We start from the raw sequence: 23,059 nt of genomic DNA, 5'->3' as shown, positions 1-23,059 counted from the left end.
GTTGTTAGAGCCAATCCCCAGGCATCCTAACCGTCCCTAGCTAGGACTCAGGGGTAGCTCAGCCCACAACACCATGCTGTTAGGCCTTACCTCAAAGGTGTTCTTGGTCATGCCTGAGAGACCGTAGTACGACGTCCCCGTGGCAATAGAACCCACACACAGCTCCCCGATCTCATCTGTTTTGCATAACTGCGGAACCCCATCTGGTCTCACTACACACATGAGAGCTGCAAGAAATCAAAAAGAGGAGGAGAGTGGAGGGGAAAGAAAGAGGGAGAGAGTTTTTTTTTAGTAAACAGCAGCGCGCGCGAGAGAGGGGTTTAGAGCAGTGAAGTCAGGCCCAGCTACCTCAATGATCCACATCAAGCCAAGTGCACTTCATTATATAGCCACTGCATTACTCTGCAGCACATAGCTGAGGGTGCACTCCTCTGGTCTGTGTCCCAAATGGCACCATATTCCCTCTTTAGTGCACTACTTTTGACCAGTACCTGTAGGGCTCTGGTAGAAAGTAGTGCACTATATAAGGAACTGGATGCCATTTGGGACACATCCCTTGTGTTCAATAAAAAGGTGTTGCGTCCTCAGGACCACAACACACTTCCAGGAAACCCCTAACAGAGAGCAGGTGAGGAAATGAGGTTAGGGTCACCCGTATCTGGTGCTGGAAGGAGACAGGTTAAGGGGTAGGGAGGCCCGCGGCCCTGGGTCATGGCTGCAGGGCCTCTGTGTGGGTGGAAAGGTTCTTTATGAACTCTGTATCAGGCAGCCAGGCACTCATCTTGGCACCACATGCTGGGGAGGTCATGGCCCTCAGGAATCTAGAAACCCACCACACAACCCCCTCTCTTCTTCTTCGGTCTTTCTGCGTCCCAAACACCTTATAAAATTCCCATAGTGCTCTGGTCAAATGTAGGGCACTATGTATGGTATAGGGTGACATTTGAGTTACCCTCTCCAACCCTCCCACTGAGCCAAATCACAAAAACACGCTCCCTAGGTTGAACTCTCCGTTGAGGAATGTTTTTTTATTTACACTTTTTATATTTTCATTTCAGGGTCAATATAACTTCTTTATGTGTGTTGGTCAGTTATGAGGCATCGTCGTAAGTAATGCCAGGATTTTACATGGAAAACAAGATTCCATTTGATGGAAACTCTATCATATGACGTTATCTGGATAATGAACAACTTCTGCTTCATCTAAAAATATGGATATCAAAACAATCTTTTTGGGATAATTCAGTCATACATCAAGTAATGTGTGTGTGTGTCTGGTAAATTCAATGAATCTATGAACATTCTGTTTGCTATGCTGCTTTCTATCCTTGCTAGGGGCATAAATCAGACATAAAGCTGTGTTTGTAGTAGGGTTACACAATCTCCAGTAACCTTGCCAAAAATCCCAGCTTATCCAGAAACACCAGTTGCAGGTTACCAGACTTCCTTCTTATTCCATTCTGATGCCGGGAATCTTCCAACCAGGATTTCTGGAAACCTGGGAATATTGGGAAAGTAACCGGTATTGCAACCCTGGTGTTTACCTCCTGGCATAACAGTGCCGACATCCTGCAAGGTGAGAACAGACAGCTTCTCCTCAGAGTCCACCCGGATGACCCCGTGACTCAGACCCTGCATGGACAGTACTCCTCTTCCTGGGGGCTGGTTACTGTCGTCTGTCGGCCTATTAACAAGAAGATTACTTTATTGTCCATTTGCTTCATGACCAACAAAATAAATGGGTCTTCTGCATATCCCATTCACCCCGGTAGACATGCACATACAGTACATACTGTACACACGGAGAGGTTGGGGTCAGAACCGGGGTCAGCCACAGTGTAGCGCCCCTATCAACAAGCTCCAAAATACACATCCCCAAATCAAAACCTGCATCCCATTTAAAAATCTGCCAATTAGACGGCTAGGGATGGGGCTACTCCCTTAGTGGAAGTGGGAGCTCGACGCCCCCGGGGAAACGGAGGGCCATAAAACACCAGGACAACGCCATCATGGGGGTGCTTTCATTAATGGTGCTGTGTGTGTATGTGTGTGTGTGTGTGTGTGGGCAACAGGGTAGAAATGGGAATTGGGTTTTATTGGCAGGCTGTTGATTAGATTTGCGAGTTTGAAGCTGTGTCCTGGAAATGAAATGACGTAATTGCCACAGTATCCTTAATGTCAAGATGTAATTTATAAGTGATGCATGTGGCGCACACAGTAAGCTTTTTACAGTGTCATAATCAAGGGCAGGGAGTTGACTTTTTTTTCCTGTAATTTGAGATTTAATTAAACTTGCCCTCATTACTGTAAGCAGGGGCTATTTGAAGTTGAGCTACAATAGATGGGTGGCAGCTATAACTGCCATAACCCGCAGGACAGTTAACTTAAGAGTTTTGTATAAAAGTTCATAGTAATGAGTGTTTGTGTGTACCTCCTGATGGCTACAGTGAGGGCCTCTGGAGAGCTGGCACAGGGACAGATAACCTCCGGCTTCAGCCCCTTACTCTGGAAGACATTGAGGAATGCATCACACGACGAGACGGACCCTGAGAGAGAAAGCGAGAGCGCAAAAGACAACGAGGGATAAGAGAGAGAAAGATGGACAGAGAGAGGAAGGTACACCTCTCTGTCCATGTTGAAGAACAAAATCAGACATCCTAGTGATACTACATACAAACGTGTTGAAAGACTACCTCATTCCAATTCAAGTTGGCAAGTGCTGTTTTTGAGTAGGTTGGAAGCCATAGATTTGGCTCCTGGGCAAGGGGAGGAAAACACCAATACATTATACCAATCTAAGATGTCAGCATCGTTTGATTCTGTGGATAATCGTTACAGCAGGTTAGTTGCTGTGGCAGTTGATTTTCTCCCAGCTTGCACTGCTTGTCTGCCCCACACCATAACCCTGTCAGGCTGAGCTCAGCAAGCATACTGTTAATCATCAAATGATGTAACCGGATTGTACTACCCTCCGTTACCAGATCTCACTGCCTCTAAACCATTCTCACTCATTTGTTCCTTTCAATTATATTCTCTAGAGTCACATTTATAAGGCTAGCATTGGAAGTGAACAACATCACTCAATCGTTATTGTCGCCATAGGTCCCACTAGCTATAGTAACGTAGCTGTGGTAGTATAGGTTTTTACAGCACCAGTGGTAACTTACTGTAGTTGTTCCATGACCGCTGCTTGGTCAATTATATATTGGCTACAGTATACTTCACTAGGCCATTAAATGCATTTCCCTAAAGTTATAAGATGACTTAGCCTAGATGACAGAGACATTCTATGAGACCCGCATCATGAACATAGGCTGCCACAGAATAGGTTTCAGTACAAAGTATTAGAGATCCTATAGTTTTCTATAATATTTGACCATATCTAGAATTAAAGTTTCATTGACCACAGATTTGTTTTTGTCATGTTGCTAGGATGCCAATGTCCACTAGTGAATTATAGGATCTGTATGGAACAAGTTATTGGATTCCTAGAAGACTGTCCTGGGTAGTGTCTAGTACAAGTTAGACCTACTGGATGGTGGAACTCTAGGCTTCTACTCTGACCTGCTGTCAACAGGTGCCATGACTCATGCACAACACAATGGTGTTCTCAAAGTTCATGGCCTGGTGTGAATAGAAAACTCTGAGCAGTGATGTTTCTGTGGTGTGAGTGAGTGAGGACATTTTACCAAAGAAATATAGACATTGTCATCCTATAACAAACATGGTATAGAGGAGATGGACCCACTGGTTGCCCTTTAGGTTACAGAGAGCTGGTAGTCCCATCCACCAAACTACCAGGTGTGAAACAGGGAAGAGACCCAGGGAGTATGCTAATTTGGTATAAAGCAGACCTAACCCACTATTCAATTAATAAAAACAGGCACATTTGGAAATAAATAAGGAAATAATCTCAACAGAGAACATTTCCATCCTGTGTGCTACCTGTATCCCCCCACTAAAATCACCATACTTTAATTTAGACAGCTTCTCCATCCTAGAGGGGGAGATCAATCATTTCCAGACCCAGGAACATGTACTCGTCTGGGTCTGTACATAATCAATGGTAGGCTTCGAGGGGACTCCTACGGTAGGTACACCTACAGCTCATCTCTTGGCAGCAGTACTGTAGACGACTATCACCAACCCCAACACAGTCTCTCAGAGCATTCAGTCAGCCCACTGACACCCCTCAGATCACAGCAAAATCATAGCGTACTTCACTAGGGGTCGCGACCCCATGTGGGTTCTCCTGATTTGAAAATTAGTTTGTGAGAGAAAGTATGTAGACACCCCTTCAAATGAGTGGATTCGGCTATTTTAGCCACACCCATTGCTGACCGGTGTAGAAAATCAAGCACACAGCCATGCCATCTCCATAGACAAGCATTGGCTGTATAATAATAACAACCTTACAGTGCATTCGGAAAGTATTCAGACCCCTTGACCTTTTCTACATTTTTTATTTACATAAGTATTCAGACCCTTTGCTATGAGACTCTAAATTGAGCTCAGGGGCATCCTGTTTCCATTGATCACCCTTGAGATGTTCCTACAACTTGTTTGGAGCCCGCCTGTGGTAATTTCAATTCATCGGACATGATTTGGAAAGGCACACACCTGTCTTTAAAGGTCCCACAGTTGACAGTGCATGTCAGAGCAAATAAATCAAGCTATGAGGTCAAAGGAATTGTCCGTAGAGCTCCGAGACAGGATTCTGTCGAGGCACAGATCTGGGCAAGGGTAGCACCCTGGTCTTCTTCAACAAAGCAATACTCAATCATGAGACATCAAAGCCAGACAAATGGCATACTATTAAGAAATGCTACAGATGGATGGAAAGTAAACAATTAGCCAACAACAAATTTCACTGCAGTTGTGAAGGTGTAAACTTGGCAGTAGAAAGCCTAAACAGCAGGCGCTGGAACAGAACAGAAAACTGATGATCCATACTGTTCCGGAACAGAACCGTTCTTTTAGAAGCATGGGAACCGGTTAACAATGTTATTTTATGTTCCAGGCATTTTTTTCCTAGTCCCACAACAAAACGCCTATGCAAAGTTCTCACTCTGTTACTCAGAAAATGATTCCAGTGTTTGCCTGCAAGCAGAAAATCTTTGCATGTGCATGTTTAGGCTACCTGCCCATCCCCCCTTGGAAAAATAGGCTACAGTACTAACGTTACAAGCTTGATTGAGATTGTTGTGGAAAATTTTATCCAGAGATTAAGGCAGAGACTATTTAATTGTATAATAGAAACATATGTAATACAAGCAGCTGCAAGGGAGATCTACCTCTGATTTCACAGGGAAGAACTCCAAGAGTGAACAGTTACATGTTCATTATATAGTGGGAGGTGATAATACAATCATATTGTTTACACAATAGTTATTTTATACAAGCAACAGTTATGGAACACAGTGGCCTTGTGTTAGGGTACAGACATACCAGGAGTCTATGAAAGGCATATCACAGTCCAACACAGAATATATCCCTTGAAAAGTAACAGCAGCTCACCCCAAATTCTGCCACCACAATAAGACAGTGAGAGATTTTAAATTAGCAACAGAAGAATGGATTCATTTTTTCAATGCTAGTTAAGGATACCATAGGCCTAGTTATCATGTTTCACGTTGGATGTATTAACTACAAAAAGGCATGACGTGTTTTTAATTCTGGCCCTGCTCTGCACACACAAGATTGTTAGCTAGCTAGCTCAAAGGACATTCAAAGTTCCTCTATAGAAGCCGCTCCTTCTATGTATAATTCTGTGGACCTAATTCAGATAATGAATGTCATAAGATGCTCAGTGCTTCAAGCCTCCTCCTCCTCAAACCTCTCTCACCCTCTTCCCCACCTGCAAAATTTCAGTTGCATCTTGCGCCATAGGCTAGACTTGTCTGTCCATCACGCATGTAAACAACTAGCTTGCCTGCTCTATCTGCACTGATTGGTGAAGTTAGTTAATGAGCTAAAATGTAAAAAAAACTTGAGTAAAAGGTTAAAAAAAAGTACCGAAAGGAACGATATAAACTTACCTTTTGGGTTTTTTGAACCGGTTCGGACATTTATTTTGCTGGACGGAACAGTGGAATGAAAACCTTTTCTTTTTTTACAACAATGACAAAGAAAACCTAAGAAAGAAATTGAGGAACCAATCCAACCAAAAACACAGACACCCAGAAAACCTGAGCCTATACCTTCACTATGGTTAAATACTAAAACAAAACAGAAAGGCACTACATAAAAAGAAAGAACAGCACATCAGAAATCAGCTCAACATAACTGAAAAACCCATAGAATCTAACCACTTCTGGGAAAATAGGAACACACTAAACAAACAACATGAAGAGCCATCTATCCAAAATGGAGATGTATGGATAACCTCTCTAAGGTAGGGTGCAGCATTCGGAATTTTGCCCAAATTAAACGGCCTGCTACTCGGGCCCAGAAGATATGATATGCATGTAACTGGTAGATTTGGATAGAAAATACTAAAGTTTCCAAAACTGTTAAAATAGTGTCTGTGAGTATAACAGAACTGATTTAGCAGGCGAAAATCTGAGAAAAATCCATTCAGGAAGTAGTTTATTTTTGGTTTTGTAGTTTTCTATTCAATGCCATTACAGTATCAATTGACTTAGGACTCCATTTGCAGTTCCTATGCTTTCCACTAGATGTCAACAGTATTTAGAAATTGTTTCAAGCTTGTTATCTTATAAATGAGGGAGTAAGACCAGTCTGAACGAGTGGACCCTAACGTGACGCAGAGTTTTTTCAGGCGCATGTGCATTTCTTGTTTACCTTTTATATTGACGATGTTACTGTCCGGTTTAAATATTATAGATCATTTAGGCTAAAAAAACAACCTGAGGTTTGAATTTAAAACATTGTTTGACATGTTGCTGTGAACTTTACGGATACAATTTTGATTTTTGTCTGATTGTTTTGACTGAGGTGGAGCCTGTGGATTACTGAAGAAAACGCGCGAGGTTTTTGGATATAAAGAGACTTCATCGAACAAAGGGAACATTTATTGAGTAAATTAATGTCTTCTGATTGCCACCATATGAAGATCATCAAAGGTAAGGGATTCATTTTATCTCTATTTCTGAGTTTTGTAACGCTTCTGCTTGGCTGGTTACTGTTTGTAATAATTTGTCAACTGGGCTATGTTCTGGGCTAGGTATGTTCTGGGCTAGGTATGCTTTCGCCGAAAAGCATTTTATAAATATGACACTGTGGTTGGTTTAACAAGAAGTTCATCTTCAAACCTATGTAAAATATGTTTGGTTTTCTGAATTTTTATAATGAGCATTTCTGTAATTGAATTTGGCGCTCTGCAACCTCACTGGATGTTGGCCAGATACCCCAGAGAGGATAAACCACTTATCTGATTTGTTTGGTCCTATAAAACAAACAGAAAAAACTGGTGATTCATTACAAATCTTAGAGTCAGCTATTAAAGAATACCAGAAGGGGTGAGACAGGGATGCAGCTTGAGCCCCACCCTCTTCAACATTTATATCAACGAATTGTCAAGGACTCTAGAACAGTCTGAAGCACCAGGCCTAATTGACTCTGAAGTCAAATATTTACTGTTTCCATAGGATCTGGTGCTTCTGTCCTCAACCAAGGAGGGCATAGAGCAGCACCTAGATATTTTGCAGAGATTGTGTCAGACTTGAGCCCAGACAGTTTATCCCAGTAAGACCAATTATTCCAAAAAAGGTCCGGTTGTCAAATACAAATTCCACACTGTTGCCCTAGAGCACACAAAAAAACTATACCTACCTCGGCCTAAACATTAACACCACAGGTAACTTCCACAAAGATGTGAACAATCTGAGAGACAAGGCAAGAAGGGACTTCTACGCCATCAAAAGGAACATGAAATTTGACATCCCAATTAGGATCTGTCAAAAAATACTTGAATCAGTTATAGAACCCATTGCTCTATTTGGTTGGGAGGTCTGGGGTCTGCTCACCAACCAACAATTCACTAAATATAACAAACACCAAATTGAGAGACTGCATGCAGAATTCTGCAAAAACATCCTCTGTATACAATGTACAACACCAAATAAGGCATGTCTAGTAGAATAAGGACAATTTCCACTAATCATACAAATCCAGAAATATCAATTAAATTCTACAACCACCTAAAAGGAAGTGATTCTCAAACCTTCCATAACAATGCCCTCACCTACAGAGAGATGAACCTGGAGAAGAGTCACCTCAGTCAGCTGATACTGGGATTCCGTTCAAAAACACACCCCACAAAGCCCCCGGACAGCAACACAATTAGACCCAACCAAATCATGAGGAAACAAAAAGATAATTACTTGACACATTGGAAAGAATCAACAAAACTGAGCAAACTGGAAAGTTATTTGGTTCTAAACAGAGAATACACAGTAGCAGAATACCGGACTACCGTGACCCAAAATCAAGAAAAGCTATGACTATGTACAGACTGTCCTTGCTATCAAGAGAGGCCGCCATAGGCAGACCTGGCTCTGAAGAAGACAGGCTGTGTGCCCACTACCCACAAAATGAGGTGGAAACAGAGCTGCACTTCCTAACCTCCTGCCAAACATATGACCATATTAGAGACACATTTTCCTCAGATTACACAGACCCACAAAGAATTTGAATAAAAATCCAATCCTGATCAACTCCCATATCTATTAGGTAAACATATGTTTCCCATGCCAATAAAGGCCTTTGAATTGATAGAGAGACGTGATACAGTACTACGGTAGTGTGGTCTTACAGGGGTTGGCTCCATCGGCCACCACCAGCATGCGTAGTGAGCTCAGGTTGATGTCCCTCTGGTCCCTGTGTGCCACCAAGGCCCAGTGCATGTCTCGGGACTTCACACACGCCACCTTCGCTGGGGGAGGAATCAGACCATAGCGAGGATTAGGGACAGTTCATATGGGGATCACAGACAAAATATTCAAAATATGTGAAGTCAAAATGCCAACAGTCACAACACAGTTTGAACTGCATATCAAATCATACGTATTATACAAATAAATGAAGAACACAATCGACTAAAAGGTGCACAGCATCCGATGTCAAATAGACATGCAGTTATTAACAGAAGTCATGTGAATAGAGAGGTGGTGAGTCCAGACCTTTGTATTGGCACACTTTCTGGATCCAGGACAGTGGGTTGACCTTCATCAGTGAGTAGGGTATACTGATAACATGCATCATGTTCATCACACTCTGCAACAGGAGACACACGTTACTCAGAGCCGTGATGATATGCAAGTCAAGATTCAAATCAGAACCACCATTAAACTGTTAAGACTTAAAGACTTCCCACACTCTACTTTGGATTCCGTCTACGATTACTTAAATGTCACACTGTGCGCTGTTACCAAATTCAAATCTTGTCATCAGCCTGGCCGGATTGTACGATTTCATTCAGTTCTGTCGTAACATTCTGCGATTGACTTGCGAGGCTACGTCAGCCGACACCCTCTAGGCTACGTCAGCCGACACCCTCTAGGCTACGTCAGCCGACACCCTCTAGGCTACGTCAGCCGACACCCTCTAGGCTACGTCAGCCGACACCCTCTAGGCTACGTCAGCCGACACCCTCTAGGCTACGTCAGCCGACACCCTCTAGGCTACGTCAGCCGACACCCTCTAGGCTACGTCAGCCGAGACCCTCTAGGCTACGTCAGCCGAGACCCTGTAGGCTACGTCAGCCGACACCCTGTAGGCTACGTCAGCCGACACCCTCTAGGCTACGTCAGCCGACACCCTGTAGGCTACGTCAGCCGACACCCTGTAGGCTACGTCAGCCGACACCCTGTAGGCTACGTCAGCCGACACCCTCTAGGCTACGTCAGCCGACACCCTCTAGGCTACGTCAGCCGACACCCTCTAGGCTACGTCAGCCGACACCCTCTAGGCTACGTCAGCCGACACCCTCTAGGCTACGTCAGCCGACACCCTCTAGGCTACGTCAGCCGACACCCTCTAGGCTACGTCAGCCGACACCCTCTAGGCTACGTCAGCCGACACCCTCTAGGCTACGTCAGCCGACACCCTCTAGGCTACGTCAGCCGACACCCTGTAGGCTACGTCAGCTGAAGCTGTGTATTTTACCTGTGCAGGTGCCAGCACCAGCAGCGCAACACTCCTATGTTTATGTTAAACAAACGTGCATCTTAGAAATAGGTTTTCACATAAAAACTTAATATGTCCGAACTCAGAATCAAATGTGCTTCCCAAAAATGGTAGAACGTACATTTTGATCGGTGATTTTTTGCATTTATCAAAATCCCATCAGGTTGCCTGATTTCAGATGTGTCATGTAAACAAGATTATTAGGGAAATCGTTCTTCTTGCAGACGCATGTAAACGTTTACATAGAACTATTATAGTAATCTGCCTAATCGTGTTATCGTGTGCATACTCGATGCCGGCCGTGATCCTATTGGTCAGTCACCGGGATTGGCTCGTAACACCAGCCACACTACAAGATGAAGGCTCAACATTTCTGACACTGCCAGAACTTGAGCCTACGACCGCTCGTTGTGGCATTTCATCGGCAGACCTAGACCCTGTCACACTGAACGAGCCAAGACCTCCGACAATCAGGTGTTTTAGTGCTAGGGCAAAACAGGACCATGACTGAGATACACAGTTGTGAATAATGTGATGACTTGGTCATTTCACCTCCATGACGTGGACATTTCTGTCCCGGACGGCAAAATCATGGCATAAGACAAATAAAATTGTACCATCTGTGCCTTTAGACTCAATCAAGACTGGTAATGATCAGGCTCTTTCTAGGCTAATGAGAAAACTGATCTGAAATCTGGTTGGTTAAAACAAAAAATCAATTACTGTATGCGTCTCAAATGGCACCCTATTCCCTTTGTAGTACATAACTTTTGACCAGAGCCCGATGGACCCTCGTCAAAAGTAGAGCACTCTATAGGAAACAGAGTCCCATCTGGGGCTCAACCTTAGTATTGGACTAACACAATGGAGACAAAACTCCCTGTGGCTACACATTAGAATATATTCACTATTCCTTTTAATTGGATTTGGGAGAACTAATTTAGCAACAGTGGTAAAAAGCCTCTGATAATATAATTCCCATTCCAAGACAGTGTTCAGAGAAAACATAGTAAGAATATAATGATCTTTAACGAGTCCTCTAAGCCCCGGGCAGAGGTGGGTGTGTGTGTGTGTGTGTGTGTGTGTGTGTGTGTGTGTATATATATGTGTGTGTGTGTGTGTGTGTGTGTCTGTGTGAAACCCATTGAAAGCCCAGCTGGTTGGTCCTCACAGTGAGAATGCCATGCCACAGCCCCACGTCCTTCTTAAAGTCTAATACATTCACTATGGTCTCAGCTGCAGGAGAGACAGGGAGAGAGAGAGAGAGAGACAGGGAGAGAGAGAGAGAGAGAGAGACAGGGAGAGAGAGAGAGAGAGAGAGACAGGGAGAGAGAGAGAGACAGGGAGAGAGAGAGAGACCGGGAGAGAGGCAGGAGAGAGACCGAGAGAGACAGGGAGAGACCGAGAGAGAGACAGGGAGAGACCGAGAGAGACAGGGAGAGACCGAGAGAGAGAGGCAGAGCGAGAGAGAGGCAGAGTGAGAGAGAGGCAGGAAGCGAGAGAGAGAGAGACAGGAAGCGAAAGACAGGAGAGAGACAGTAAGAGAGACAGGAGAGAGAGAGAGAGAGACAGGGAGAGAGAGAGAGAGAGAGAGACAGGGAAAGAGAGAGAGAGAGAGAGACAGGGAGAGAGAGAGAGAGAGAGACAGGGAGAGAGAGAGAGAGAGAGACAGGGAGAGAGAGAGAGAGAGACAGGGAGAGAGAGAGAGACAGGGAGAGAGGCAGGAGAGAGACCGAGAGAGACAGGGAGAGACCGAGAGAGAGACAGGGAGAGACCGAGAGAGACAGGGAGAGACCGAGAGAGAGGCAGAGCGAGAGAGAGACAGGGAGAGACCGAGAGAGACAGGGAGAGACCGAGAGAGAGGCAGAGCGAGAGAGAGGCAGAGCGAGAGAGAGGCAGAGTGAGAGAGAGGCAGGAAGCGAGAGAGAGAGAGACAGGAAGCGAGAGACAGTAAGAGAGACAGGAAGAGAGACAGGAGAGAGACAGTAAGAGAGACAGGAGAGAGAGAGACAGGAGAGAGAGAGACAGGAGATAGAGAGACAGGAGAAAGAGAGACAGGAGAAAGAGAGACAGGAGAGAGAGAGACAGGAGAAAGAGAGACAGGAGAGAGAGAGACAGGAGAGAGAGAGACAGGAGAGAGAGAGGGGGACAGGAGAGAGAGAGGCAGGAAGAGAGAGAGACCGAGAGAGAGAGACCGAGAGAGAGAGGCAGAGCGAGAGAGGGAGAGAGAGAGAGAGAGAGACAGTAGAGAGACAGGAAGAGCGAGAGCGAGAGAGATGCCGAGAGCGAGAGCGAGATGCCGAGAGCGAGAGCGAGATGCCGAGAGAGAGAGCGAGATGCCGAGAGAGAGAGCGAGATGCCGAGAGAGAGAGCGAGATGCCGAGAGAGAGAGCGAGATGCCGAGAGAGAGAGCGAGATGCCGAGAGAGAGAGCGAGATGCCGAGAGAGAGAGCGAGAGAGAGAGCGAGAGAGAGAGAGAGCGAGAGAGAGAGCGAGAGAGAGAGACAGGGAGAGCGAGAGACAGGGAGAGCGAGAGAGAGAGACAGGGAGAGCGAGAGAGAGACAGGGAGAGCGAGCGAGAGAGAGACAGGGAGAGCGAGCGAGAGAGAGACAGGGAGAGCGAGCGAGAGAGAGACAGGGAGAGCGAGCGAGAGAGAGACAGGGAGAGCGAGAGAGAGACAGTGAGAGCGAGAGAGACAGTGAGAGCGAGAGAGACAGTGAGAGCGAGAGAGACAGTGAGAGCGAGAGAGACAGTGAGAGCGAGAGAGACAGTGAGAGCGAGAGAGACAGGGAGAGCGAGAGAGACAGGGAGAGCGAGAGAGAGAGAGACAGGGAGAGCGAGAGAGAGAGAGACAGGGAGAGCGAGAGAGACAGGGAGAGCGAGAGAGACAGGGAGAGCGAGAGAGAGAGAGACAGGGAGAGCGAGAGAGAGAGAGACAGGGAGAGCGAGAGAGAGAGAGAGACAGGGAGATGGCGAGAGAGAGAGAAAGACAGGGAGATGGCGAGAGAGAGACAGGGAGAGCGAGAGAGAGACAGGGAGAGCGAGAGAGAGACAGGGAGAGCGAGAGAGAGACAGGGAGAGCAAGAGAGAGACAGCGAGAGAGAGACAGGGAGAGCAAGAGAGAGACATAACAGAGAACAAGAGAGTTTAATCCAACAGTGGCATCAAACAGTAACCATGAAACATGACACATTAGATTAGATGTACACAATACAAGATTACTGTGAGATACGGGGTTTAGAACAATGACTGTGAAAAGCACAATGCCCAGACAAGCGAAAGAGGTAAAGAGATGAAAGGAGAAATAGAAGCCAATTGTAATGAAGAATTATCTTTAATGCATGTCTCCTGTAGGATGGAGAATTGAAAAAAAGGATACTTCGAGAGTCTAAGTATTGTGACTTCTGTAGAATGTCTTATAGGAAAGGGGTGCATAGACCCACCTTCTGTGTATCCACAGGATTGGGTGAGGGCCTGACAGTGAGTCAGCAGAGCGATCCTCATCACCGTCACTCCCAGCACACTGCCATCTTTACACGTCTTATACTGTAGTGAAGAGGAGAGAGAGAGAGAGAGAGAGAGAGAGAGAGAGAGAGAGAGAGAGAGAGAGAGAGAGAGAGAGAGAGAATGAGAAAGAGAGAGAGGAGAGAGAGAGAATGAGAAAGAGAGAGAGAGGAGAGCAAGAGCGTGAGAGAAAGGGACAGTGAAAGAGAGAAAGGAGAGCGAGAGAGAAAGAGAGAAAGAGAGAAGGAGTCAGGATGTGGTGTATCACATTACTGTCACAATCACAAATCAGCAACACATCAACACAGCCCATCATATCCACCTCCTGTACAATCATGTTGTTGGATGGTACCCGCTTCTTACTGTACAGACAACCCACACGGCTCGTAAGCTGACAAAGACTACTGTTAAATATCTGATTCATTATCAGTCACTAGTATTGACAATATCCATAATGCTACTTGGCATATGATGTCCTCATTTGTTTTCACTACTTTTTACACACCTCCAGGTGTACAGTAAGTGCTATTTTTATGCTGAGAAAGTCATTCTGTCTATAACAAATGGTGCGGTAACGTCCCGTCTTTAAGACCAGACCTTTCCCAGTCCTATAGTAGACACATAGTAGTAGATCTAGGAAGGGCAACGACAATCTTTCCTCTAATAAAGCCTTGATGCGGTCTCGGCCAGTCTTCTCCAGTCAGTCTGATGAACGACCACAGCGCTAGCCTGGATCAATGGGAGAAGACAACAAAACATAAACACTATACAGACTACTGTCCGTATTCTCCCCTGACTGAGTACTGAGACCGTTCTCATATCTGTCTGAGGGCTGATGGGCCTTAGTCAAAAGTAGTGCACTACATAGGGAATGGGGTGCCATTTGGAACGCAGGCCGAAACTCAGGAATGGATCAGACATTCATTCTTCATCATATATTTGATCTCAACCAAACTAAAATGGGGAGAACAGCTCTCACCATTTAGATGGATTACACCATTGATTTTTATCTGCACTAAGAGACAGGGAGATGGAACAAAAATATGAAAAGTTAGTCCGTCATTAGGCTAAGTCATTAAAACAGAATCTATCATGCTCTATATATCTCACAGACTATCTGAGGTAGTACCACGTTGAGAGGAGTGATGCATAGCACGTCCAGATATCTGCTCAGCCATACGTCTAGCTAGCGATGCACGACTACGAAAACAACCATTTGTCTAAAAGATTAGGACTACAGCAAAATATTTCTGGAGTTATTTTCCTTTGTAGATGTGACAAGGCGATTTCTTCTAAGCCATTGCTGAATGAAGAGCGTACTAGAAAAATGTGCAGACTGAGTAGGAAAGTACCATGCATGAGCCAAAAGTACAACAAAAAAAGGTCACTATTCACTACCGCCATTTTGGATTCGGTCTCCACTGGAACAAACAAAATGGACCTGTTCCACACAGCACCCTATTTTACAGAACCTGGTCAAAAGTAGTGCACTACATGGGGAATAGGGTGTCAGTTGGGACACAACCTCTCTCTGCCGTCTGACCTGACGACGTTTCCAATCATTTTCTTCCCTCTTATTTCATCATGATCATTTCAATCACTTCACAATGAGCATAGAATATCTTCGCCTCCGGTTGAATTACCTCCTCGCTGCACAAAAAAAAAGAGTTAATTAAGACAAATCACATTAGATTACTGGATTGACTGGTAAATAGCACCCTATTCCATTTATAGTACACTACTTTTGACCAGGAACCTGGTCAAAAATAGTGCACTACATAGGGAACAGGGTGTCATTTGGGAAAAACACTTGGTCTCTCATACAGAAGCAGCAACGGAATATCCAATCCCCAGAAAGACACTTGTAATCAAACCCCATGAAGCATATTGATCTGCAATTAGAAGGCCTGAAATTATCACACCAAACAAGAGCCATTTGCAGGTGGTCTAGATTTCCCTATGAGAGCTGTGCACACAGCATAGCGTAGCAGGAATTGATGTTGACTAGGATCTGTAGGACGTTGAGGGAGATCTACTGTAGCTGGAGTTGAAGTAATAACAGCAACATCCTGCCGTCTTCATCATGAATGATTCATCAAATCAACGGAGACCGCAGTCTATCCAATCCTTCTCTGACTGTCAAGAGTGAGACACGTATTTAACAGACCCAGGAGAATATTGAGGTCTCAATCAATGGGAGTAAAAGTACAAATATTATTGTGGTGGTGAACTTTACCTATTTACCTATTAAGTCTTCTGACATGACCTGGCACAAGTTTGGAACATCTTGAAATACATTTATATTATTGCACAAGGCACAAGCCCTCAAAAGACATAAAGCTGTGGGTCACCTCAATATAGGCCGTCTCGTTATTCGCATCCTTGATATGTGGGAACCAGTCTCTGGGGGGTTTGGATAAGTGCTTGGATTCAGTCACAAACCACAGCAGCTTTGGCCAGCCTGGATGGAGATAGAGAGACAGAATAATTCAAGAGAAAAGTAAAGACAACCGTAAAGGAAGTCGAGGCATTAGAGAGCCTGTCAGAATCTGCCATTTAACGTGATGTGATTACCCTGATGCGATCAATGACCACTCATCCCTAATGAGGCTGGGACTGCGTTCCAAATGACACCCTATTCCATACAGGGGGCACTACTTTCGACCAGGGCCCATAGGGTGCCATTTGGGATGCAGGATGGGTCTGGCCCCAGTACTATGGGGATTCCACAGCCAGCCCTCTACTCAGCCCTGACTCAGGTTCTCAATCTATGCTAAAAGAATAGCTTTAAATCCACTGTCTGGCGTCATGTTGCTATTTATACAGCCATTACTGAAGAGCAGGCACAAGGCATTAATCACACTGAGCCCTCTCGTTCGCGCTCTCTCTGCTCCCTCCAGCCTTCCTTCCCATCTCACTACCCTATATTCCTCTCTCTGTTCCCCCTTTTTTCCCTCTCTCTCCTCATCCATCTCTCTCCCAGTCTGACTGCTCTGTTCTCCACGCAGTGGGCCATTCTATATGCAGGATCTTCTGTCTACTACAGCAAACCTCCCCTCTTATTCAATCCCATTACTCTGCTGCCTGCCTGTCTGTCCTTCCATTCCAATAAGTCTCTCCATTTGTTTCAGAGGGGAGCAATAAAATCACTGGAGCCCGGGTGAAACTCAAAACCGGTTCGATATTAGTGTTTAATTTCAATCCATGCTGGCACTACAGAACCTCATTCTGCTATAACCATAGAAATATCATTCCTAAATTCCTAAATTCAGTATTCCCCATTGAAGTCAATGGGGCTGTGATGGTGAACAGACAACCATATGCTACCATGGCTGTAGCATCTCCTGAAAACCTATCAGACCATCTCACGTATGACAGCATATGACAGGGGCACATCATGCGGTGATGTGCTACACACATTGACACAGTCACTTACCTTTGAACTGTGGAATTTCCCCCGTGGGACTCTTAGGAAGGCCTTTATGGCAGGCGTCGCTCGTCAAGGCAACCGTCACCCCACAGCTCCCCAGCAGAAAGCCTATCTGCTGGCTCCCTGCATCCTGGAGAGGGAAGAGAGGAGAGAGAAGGCGCGAGAGAGAGACAGAAGAAGAGAGAGGCAAAGGACGAATCATTGCTTTTTTCCCATATTGTACATGGAGCATGTGTTTATGTTCAGTGTATTCATAAATCCATGAATGATCATAATGCAAAATATAGTACTGTACAAACATCATAAGGTATACTGTGAAACACCCCCGTCTTTGCTCTGGTGTTTTACGACTATCAAGAGTGTATATTTAGGTTAGAAAAACAGTTATATTATCCCACTGTTCACATACTGCATGGTCATGTGTAGCCTGCGCTCTCTGTCTCGCTCTCAGACATTGTGTGGGTGGAGGAATAAACCCACACAGGCTCATATGGAGTAGATAGCAACACTAATAGAAGCAGGCCCTGCAGCTCTGACATCACAGCCTGTTCTGCTGTGCAGCTAGGGGGTTTCCTATTCCTACACTACAGTATACAGCCACTGTCTCAGCCTCTCCATCACAGCTGCTCTCTCGGTCTCTGATAAACTGGGCTCACAGCCCTGCCTCTCGTCCCGCCTGCCTACCTCTTCCCGCCCGCCTGCCTACCTCTTTCTTTCTGCCTCTTTCTTCCTGCCTGCCTGCCTCTCTTCCTTCCCGCCTGCCTGCCTCTCTTCCTTCCCGCCTGCCTGCCTCTCTTCCTTCCCGCCTGCCTGCCTCTCTTCCTTCCCGCCTGCCTGCCTGCCTCTCTTCCTTCCCGCCTGCCTGCCTGCCTCTCTTCCTTCCCGCCTGCCTGCCTGCCTCTCTTCCTTCCCGCCTGCCTGCCTGCCTCTCTTCCTTCCCGCCTGCCTGCCTGCCTCTCTTCCTTCCCGCCTGCCTGCCTCTCTTCCTTCCCGCCTGCCTGCCTCTCTTCCTTCCCGCCTGCCTGCCTCTCTTCCTTCCCGCCTGCCTGCCTCTCTTCCTTCCCGCCTGCCTGCCTCTCTTCCTTCCCGCCTGCCTCTCTTCTGGACTGGCTGCATCAGATAAACAGCGAAATCGTTAATTGAGCTGGGATGAAGAGAGACAGACAAGGAGATAGAAAGAGACAACAGACAGAAATCAGAGGGAGAGAAACAGAGGGAGAGAAAGAGCGAAGAGTGATGTGTGAGTAAGCAAGATGGGGGAAAAGGCAGAGAGGTGTGAGAGGTGGTAGGGGGGAAAACACTCCCCAGCGGCACACGGTGATGTCATTTTGAATAGTTCCTCGTGTTCATGCTAGAGACATACCGTTTCTTGTCCTGGCTGCAGCTCAATTTCTATCCATTTAACGCTTGCGCCTATTCCATAACATAGGGCTTGTAATAGCAGGATTTTTTTTGTATTTTACCCCCTTTTTCGATCTCATCGCTGCAACTCCCCAACAGGCTCAGGAGAGGCGAAGAGGAGAGAGGAGAGTCCTCCGAAACATGACCCGCCAAATCACACTCCTCAACACCTGCCCACCCAGAAGCCAGCTGCACCAATGTGTCAGGGGAAACACCGTTCAACTGGCGACCGGGGTCAGCCTGCAGGCACCCGGCCCGCCACAAGGAGTCGCTAGCGCGCGATGAGCCAAGTACAGCCCCACCGGCCAAACCTAACTCCCCTAACCCGGACGACGCTGGGACAATTGTGCGCCGCCCTATGGGACACAGCCCGGGAATGAACTCGGGAGGCCCAACGGTCTTTTTCTACACACGAGGATGCCGACAAGAAAATCGCGACGAAATCGTCTGTAAAACCCGAAGCGTTTGTGCTACAAACTAAACCACCATCGAATGATGACTCTCACGAAGACGACAAGCTTTACGTCAGACGTCTGAACTCATTTTGAAGAGGTCGCCTCACAAACCCGACGGTCCAGACCGACCCGTTGGAGCTACAAGCTAATATGTCACCAATATCAGAGCTTTCTCCGTTCCCTACATACTGTAATATCAAGAAGAATGAGCCCTTCAGTGTTCAACCCACGCTCCCATTACAAATGTTCCTGTAAATCGCAGAAATGAATTGCTTGCCACATTTTCCATTATTATTGTAGCATAACATAATAAAATGGTTTGAGGAACAGCTGAATGATCCCAGCTTGAGTGTGATGACTACAGTATACGAGTACACTATCAGCGAGGTTCCCCCACAGAGAGTGAAACTACAAAGTCTTGTTTAATAATGCCAATTGGATCCAGATGCTGAAGAGCCATAATGGCCGTCTGGTTTCTCTACGGCACTCCCCAGAGATATTACACCATGACAACTGTAAGCAAGGAAAGTAAGCCTTTCCGAGCCAGAATGGCCCATAGGGCTCGAGCCTGTCCCTGTTTCTGTAGCGTGAGGCAGCTTTGGCGTACAAGTACACCCCCTGGACAGGACTTTAGTCACACAAGTGTTAATAAGCCAAGTTACTCCCTCTGAGCACACAGCGGTTACATCTCTTTAGTCCTAGTCATAACTTCATTTCTGAATAAAAACCTGTATGCATCAAAAACACACCCGATTCCTATGGGCCCTGGTCAAAAGTAGCGCACTTTAGAGAATACGGTGGCATTTGGGACAAACTCTGTGCTCTTGCACTGTAGCGTAGCACACATCAACAGGCTGCTCTCTCTGGATGTCCTCCACCTCCCCCAGACCCCCAGACCTCTCTATGGCCACGATGAAAAGCTTTGATCCTCTGACTGAACGACAGAGCCAAATCTGGTGAAAGTCACACTAGGACGTGAGCAGCCTCATAAGAGAAGAACATACAGGAGACTACACTCTTGTATTTGGATTTAAACTTACATTTACATACTTCATCTCAATGAGAATAAAACCTCTCTTTTACAAGACAGACTCGCAAAACAATCCCTCTAGTCTCCTGGTTCTACACACTGCTAGGCAACAGCTATTGTCCACTGACCACCAACTCTACTATTGCTCTGTTGCCCTCAGCTAGGTTTAGACTGTTGTGGTTTGCTGTGATCTAGTGAACTATAAAACAGATGGCTCTCCTATTCTTAGCACTTTGCCCTGTCATATTCAAGGTTAGAACTACCTTTCTATGGGCTCTGATGCTTCTAGCCTTGAGATGCATTTTTGATTACACATTAAAGTGAAATACTGTAGATATGTTAAGTATTGCTTACTAGATGGTGTACAATGAATTCTGGAACCACTTCCTCTTCAAATTCTGGTTTATTCGGGAAATGCTGTTTAGAAGAGGACATCGTATTATCGTATCTTTGTACTCCCTGACAAAAGCCATGCAGCCGAAACGCGTCTGAGTTTTTAAAACTTGGTTTCCAAGGAACACGCCATACAAATAAAGGCATTTTAATTAATTATATGAAGAGTGCTATGGTCCTACTTTCTTTTTGATGACCAACTCTGACTTCACCAGACAAAAGGACCAGACTGATCTCCTTAGTACATGGATCGGCAACTGCCGGCCCGCTACCCACCTTTAGAAGGTCCTCGGATCAACCCCAATGGTGTTCGATGGGGTTGAGGTCAGGGCTCTGTGCAGGCCAGTCAAGTTCTTCCACAACAATCTCGACAAACCAGCTCTGTATGGACCTCGCTTTGTGCACGTGGCATTGTTTTGTGCTGACATTGCTTCCAGAGGCAGTTTGGAACTCTGTAGTGAGTGTTGCAACCAAGGACAGGTGATTTTTATGCGCTATGAGCTTCAGCACACGGCGGTCCCCGTTCTGTGAGCTTGTGTGGTGTACCACTTCGCGGCTGAGCCGTTGTTGAACCTAGACGTTTCCACTTCACAATAACAGCACTTACAGTTGACCGGGGAAGATCTAGTAGGGCAGAAATTTGACGAACTGACTTGTTGGAAAGGTGGCAGCCTATGACGGTGCCACGTTGAAAATCACTGAGCTCTTCAGCAAGGCCATTCTACTGCCAATGTTTGTCTATGGAGATTGCATGGCGGTGTGCTTGATATTAAACAACTGTCGGTAACGGGTGTAGCTGAAATAGCCGAATGCACAAATTTGAAGGGGTGTCCATATACTTTTGTCTATATTGTGTAGCTACACACGTAGCACTGACAGCAAAGGGCCAAGTTTACAAGGCTACAGTACCTCTGCTCTTTTCTCTTTGTTACATCCTGACAGTTGACACCCTACTGTCAACACTTATGAAGAGAATGAGTCCTATGACTGCCCGACCTCTTTGGTCCAAATGCTAACATTGCTTCACCTCTCATTCCCTTTTCCTCCTGTTATTCCTGAGTCCCAAATGGCACTCTATTCTCTATACAGTGCACTACTTTTCACCAGAGCTGCATGGGCCCTGGTAGAAAGAAGTGCACTACATCATAGGGAGCCATTTGGGACACAAATGTTGTACTAAAAAGGGGAACTCCACCTGTCTTTCCTTTCATGCTGCTGGCCTCAATGACCCAGGAGGACACACACGTACAGTGTGTGTGTGTGTGTGTGTCCTTACTTTTCTCGTAAGTGGCACTTCGATTGGCACAGGGACAACCTCCGCCAGGAGGCAGCCATAAAAGGCAACCATGAAGGCAGCCGGGTCGTTGTTGGGAAAGACCAGAGCCACCTGTGGACAGATAAATCACAAAGGTTAGACAGAGTGAAATGGTAATTATATAATAGTAATGGTCAAGGGGCACTAACCCACCCTTATAGAAATGGTTGATTCCCAATAGATATCCTGTAGACGTATTCTGATTTGTGGAAAATAACTCATAAGCTCTGATAACTGAACAGATAATGGTTTAGGCCAGTGTTGTGATGTCGGAAAGCCCCAAATAGAGACGATCTCCAAAATATGACATCCTAAGATATGAAAACAACAAATGGTAAGTTTTCCAACTTGAAAGAAAGGAGATTTGAATAGAAAATGGAAACACTTGATACGCTCTGATAATCTAAGATCTGTAAATGTGCCTCCATTGGTTAAGTTGCCGCAGAAAATCTATATGTCTGAAATCTCACCGCTTATTGTAAACTGAGGAGAGCATGACTAAGTCTTAGGTCAGTGTTGTCATGACAACAACCCCCCAAATAGAGCCCAAACTCAACATCTCCTAAAATATGACTACGTGCCAAGTAATATATGAAAGCATGCTGCTAACGTTATCATCCCATGAGCCCGGAGTCAGTCAGTCTGTTGACGGAGTTTTCCACCCAGTGACAGATGATCAGCGATGTCTAAACCGTGTTCACACAGGGGGGCCTCTTTTCTCCTCAACACTGGAGCAACAACATTAGATTCTGTCCCAAATGGCACCCTATTTCCTACATAGGGCTCTGGTCAAAAGCAGTGCACTATAAAGAGAATAGGGTGCCATGTGGGACGGGACGCTGGCTTTGCCTACAAAAGGGGCTGATTGAGCTTCAGCAGCGAGGCAGGCAGCCTTATCAGAACAGTGGAATTGTGAACTCTCACCGAGCATCTGGGCTCTTGCTCTCTCCCTCTCAAATTCAAAAGGGGCTTTATTGGCATGGGAAACATATGTTTACATTGCCAAAGCAAGTGAAATAAACAAACAAAAGTGAGAAGAAATTCTCTCCCTCTCTGATAAAAGCCAACGCTATCTCCCCTAGACACTTTCATCTGCCTAATGCAGCTCTCTCCTCTCCAGCAGGCCCCAACACAGGAGGAGAGCAGGACAGCACAGCTCACTGATGGATAGATCACATCACAGAATCACAATGCTTCTCAACACAAAAAGAGGGCAACTTCCTAGATCCAGGAAGTCATGCCATCATTCGAAATAACAATTTGTCCTTAATTGACCTGCCTGGTAAAATAAGGGTTGACTAAAAATACATAAATAAATAACAAATATCCTGTTCAATAGATTTCTGTCTGGAGACAGTGGATAGTGGCGTCATTGGAACGC

At 45.7% G+C, this 23,059-nt stretch overlaps 1 protein-coding gene across 19 annotated transcripts in view; it reads right to left on the bottom strand.

Annotated features, from left to right (window-relative positions):
- LOC139386606 (disco-interacting protein 2 homolog C-like) overlaps nt 1–23,059 on the bottom strand; it is a 243,132-nt gene that overhangs the window by 26,064 nt on the left and 194,009 nt on the right. For all 19 annotated transcript variants that reach the window (XR_011629081.1, XR_011629082.1, XM_071132301.1 and 16 more), the window contains 10 exons: nt 21,640–21,750; nt 17,091–17,214; nt 16,006–16,115; nt 13,594–13,696; nt 11,321–11,385; nt 9,144–9,237; nt 8,777–8,896; nt 2,432–2,546; nt 1,545–1,684; nt 91–227 (listed from right to left, as the gene is read on the bottom strand). Coding sequence is in view for 17 of the 19 variants with exons in the window: in XM_071132301.1 (XP_070988402.1) it covers nt 91–227; nt 1,545–1,684; nt 2,432–2,546; nt 8,777–8,896; nt 9,144–9,237; nt 11,321–11,385; nt 13,594–13,696; nt 16,006–16,115; nt 17,091–17,214; nt 21,640–21,750 (1,119 nt within the window). In the remaining 2 variants the exon portion in view is untranslated. The remainder of the gene's footprint in view (nt 1–90; nt 228–1,544; nt 1,685–2,431; nt 2,547–8,776; nt 8,897–9,143; nt 9,238–11,320; nt 11,386–13,593; nt 13,697–16,005; nt 16,116–17,090; nt 17,215–21,639; nt 21,751–23,059) is intronic.

The sequence above is a fragment of the Oncorhynchus clarkii genome, chromosome 28 (genome assembly GCF_045791955.1).
Source record: "Oncorhynchus clarkii lewisi isolate Uvic-CL-2024 chromosome 28, UVic_Ocla_1.0, whole genome shotgun sequence".
Taxonomy (NCBI): domain Eukaryota; kingdom Metazoa; phylum Chordata; class Actinopteri; order Salmoniformes; family Salmonidae; genus Oncorhynchus; species Oncorhynchus clarkii.
Note: the sequence above shows the minus strand (reverse complement) of the source record. Positions and strands in the feature narration are given on the sequence as shown.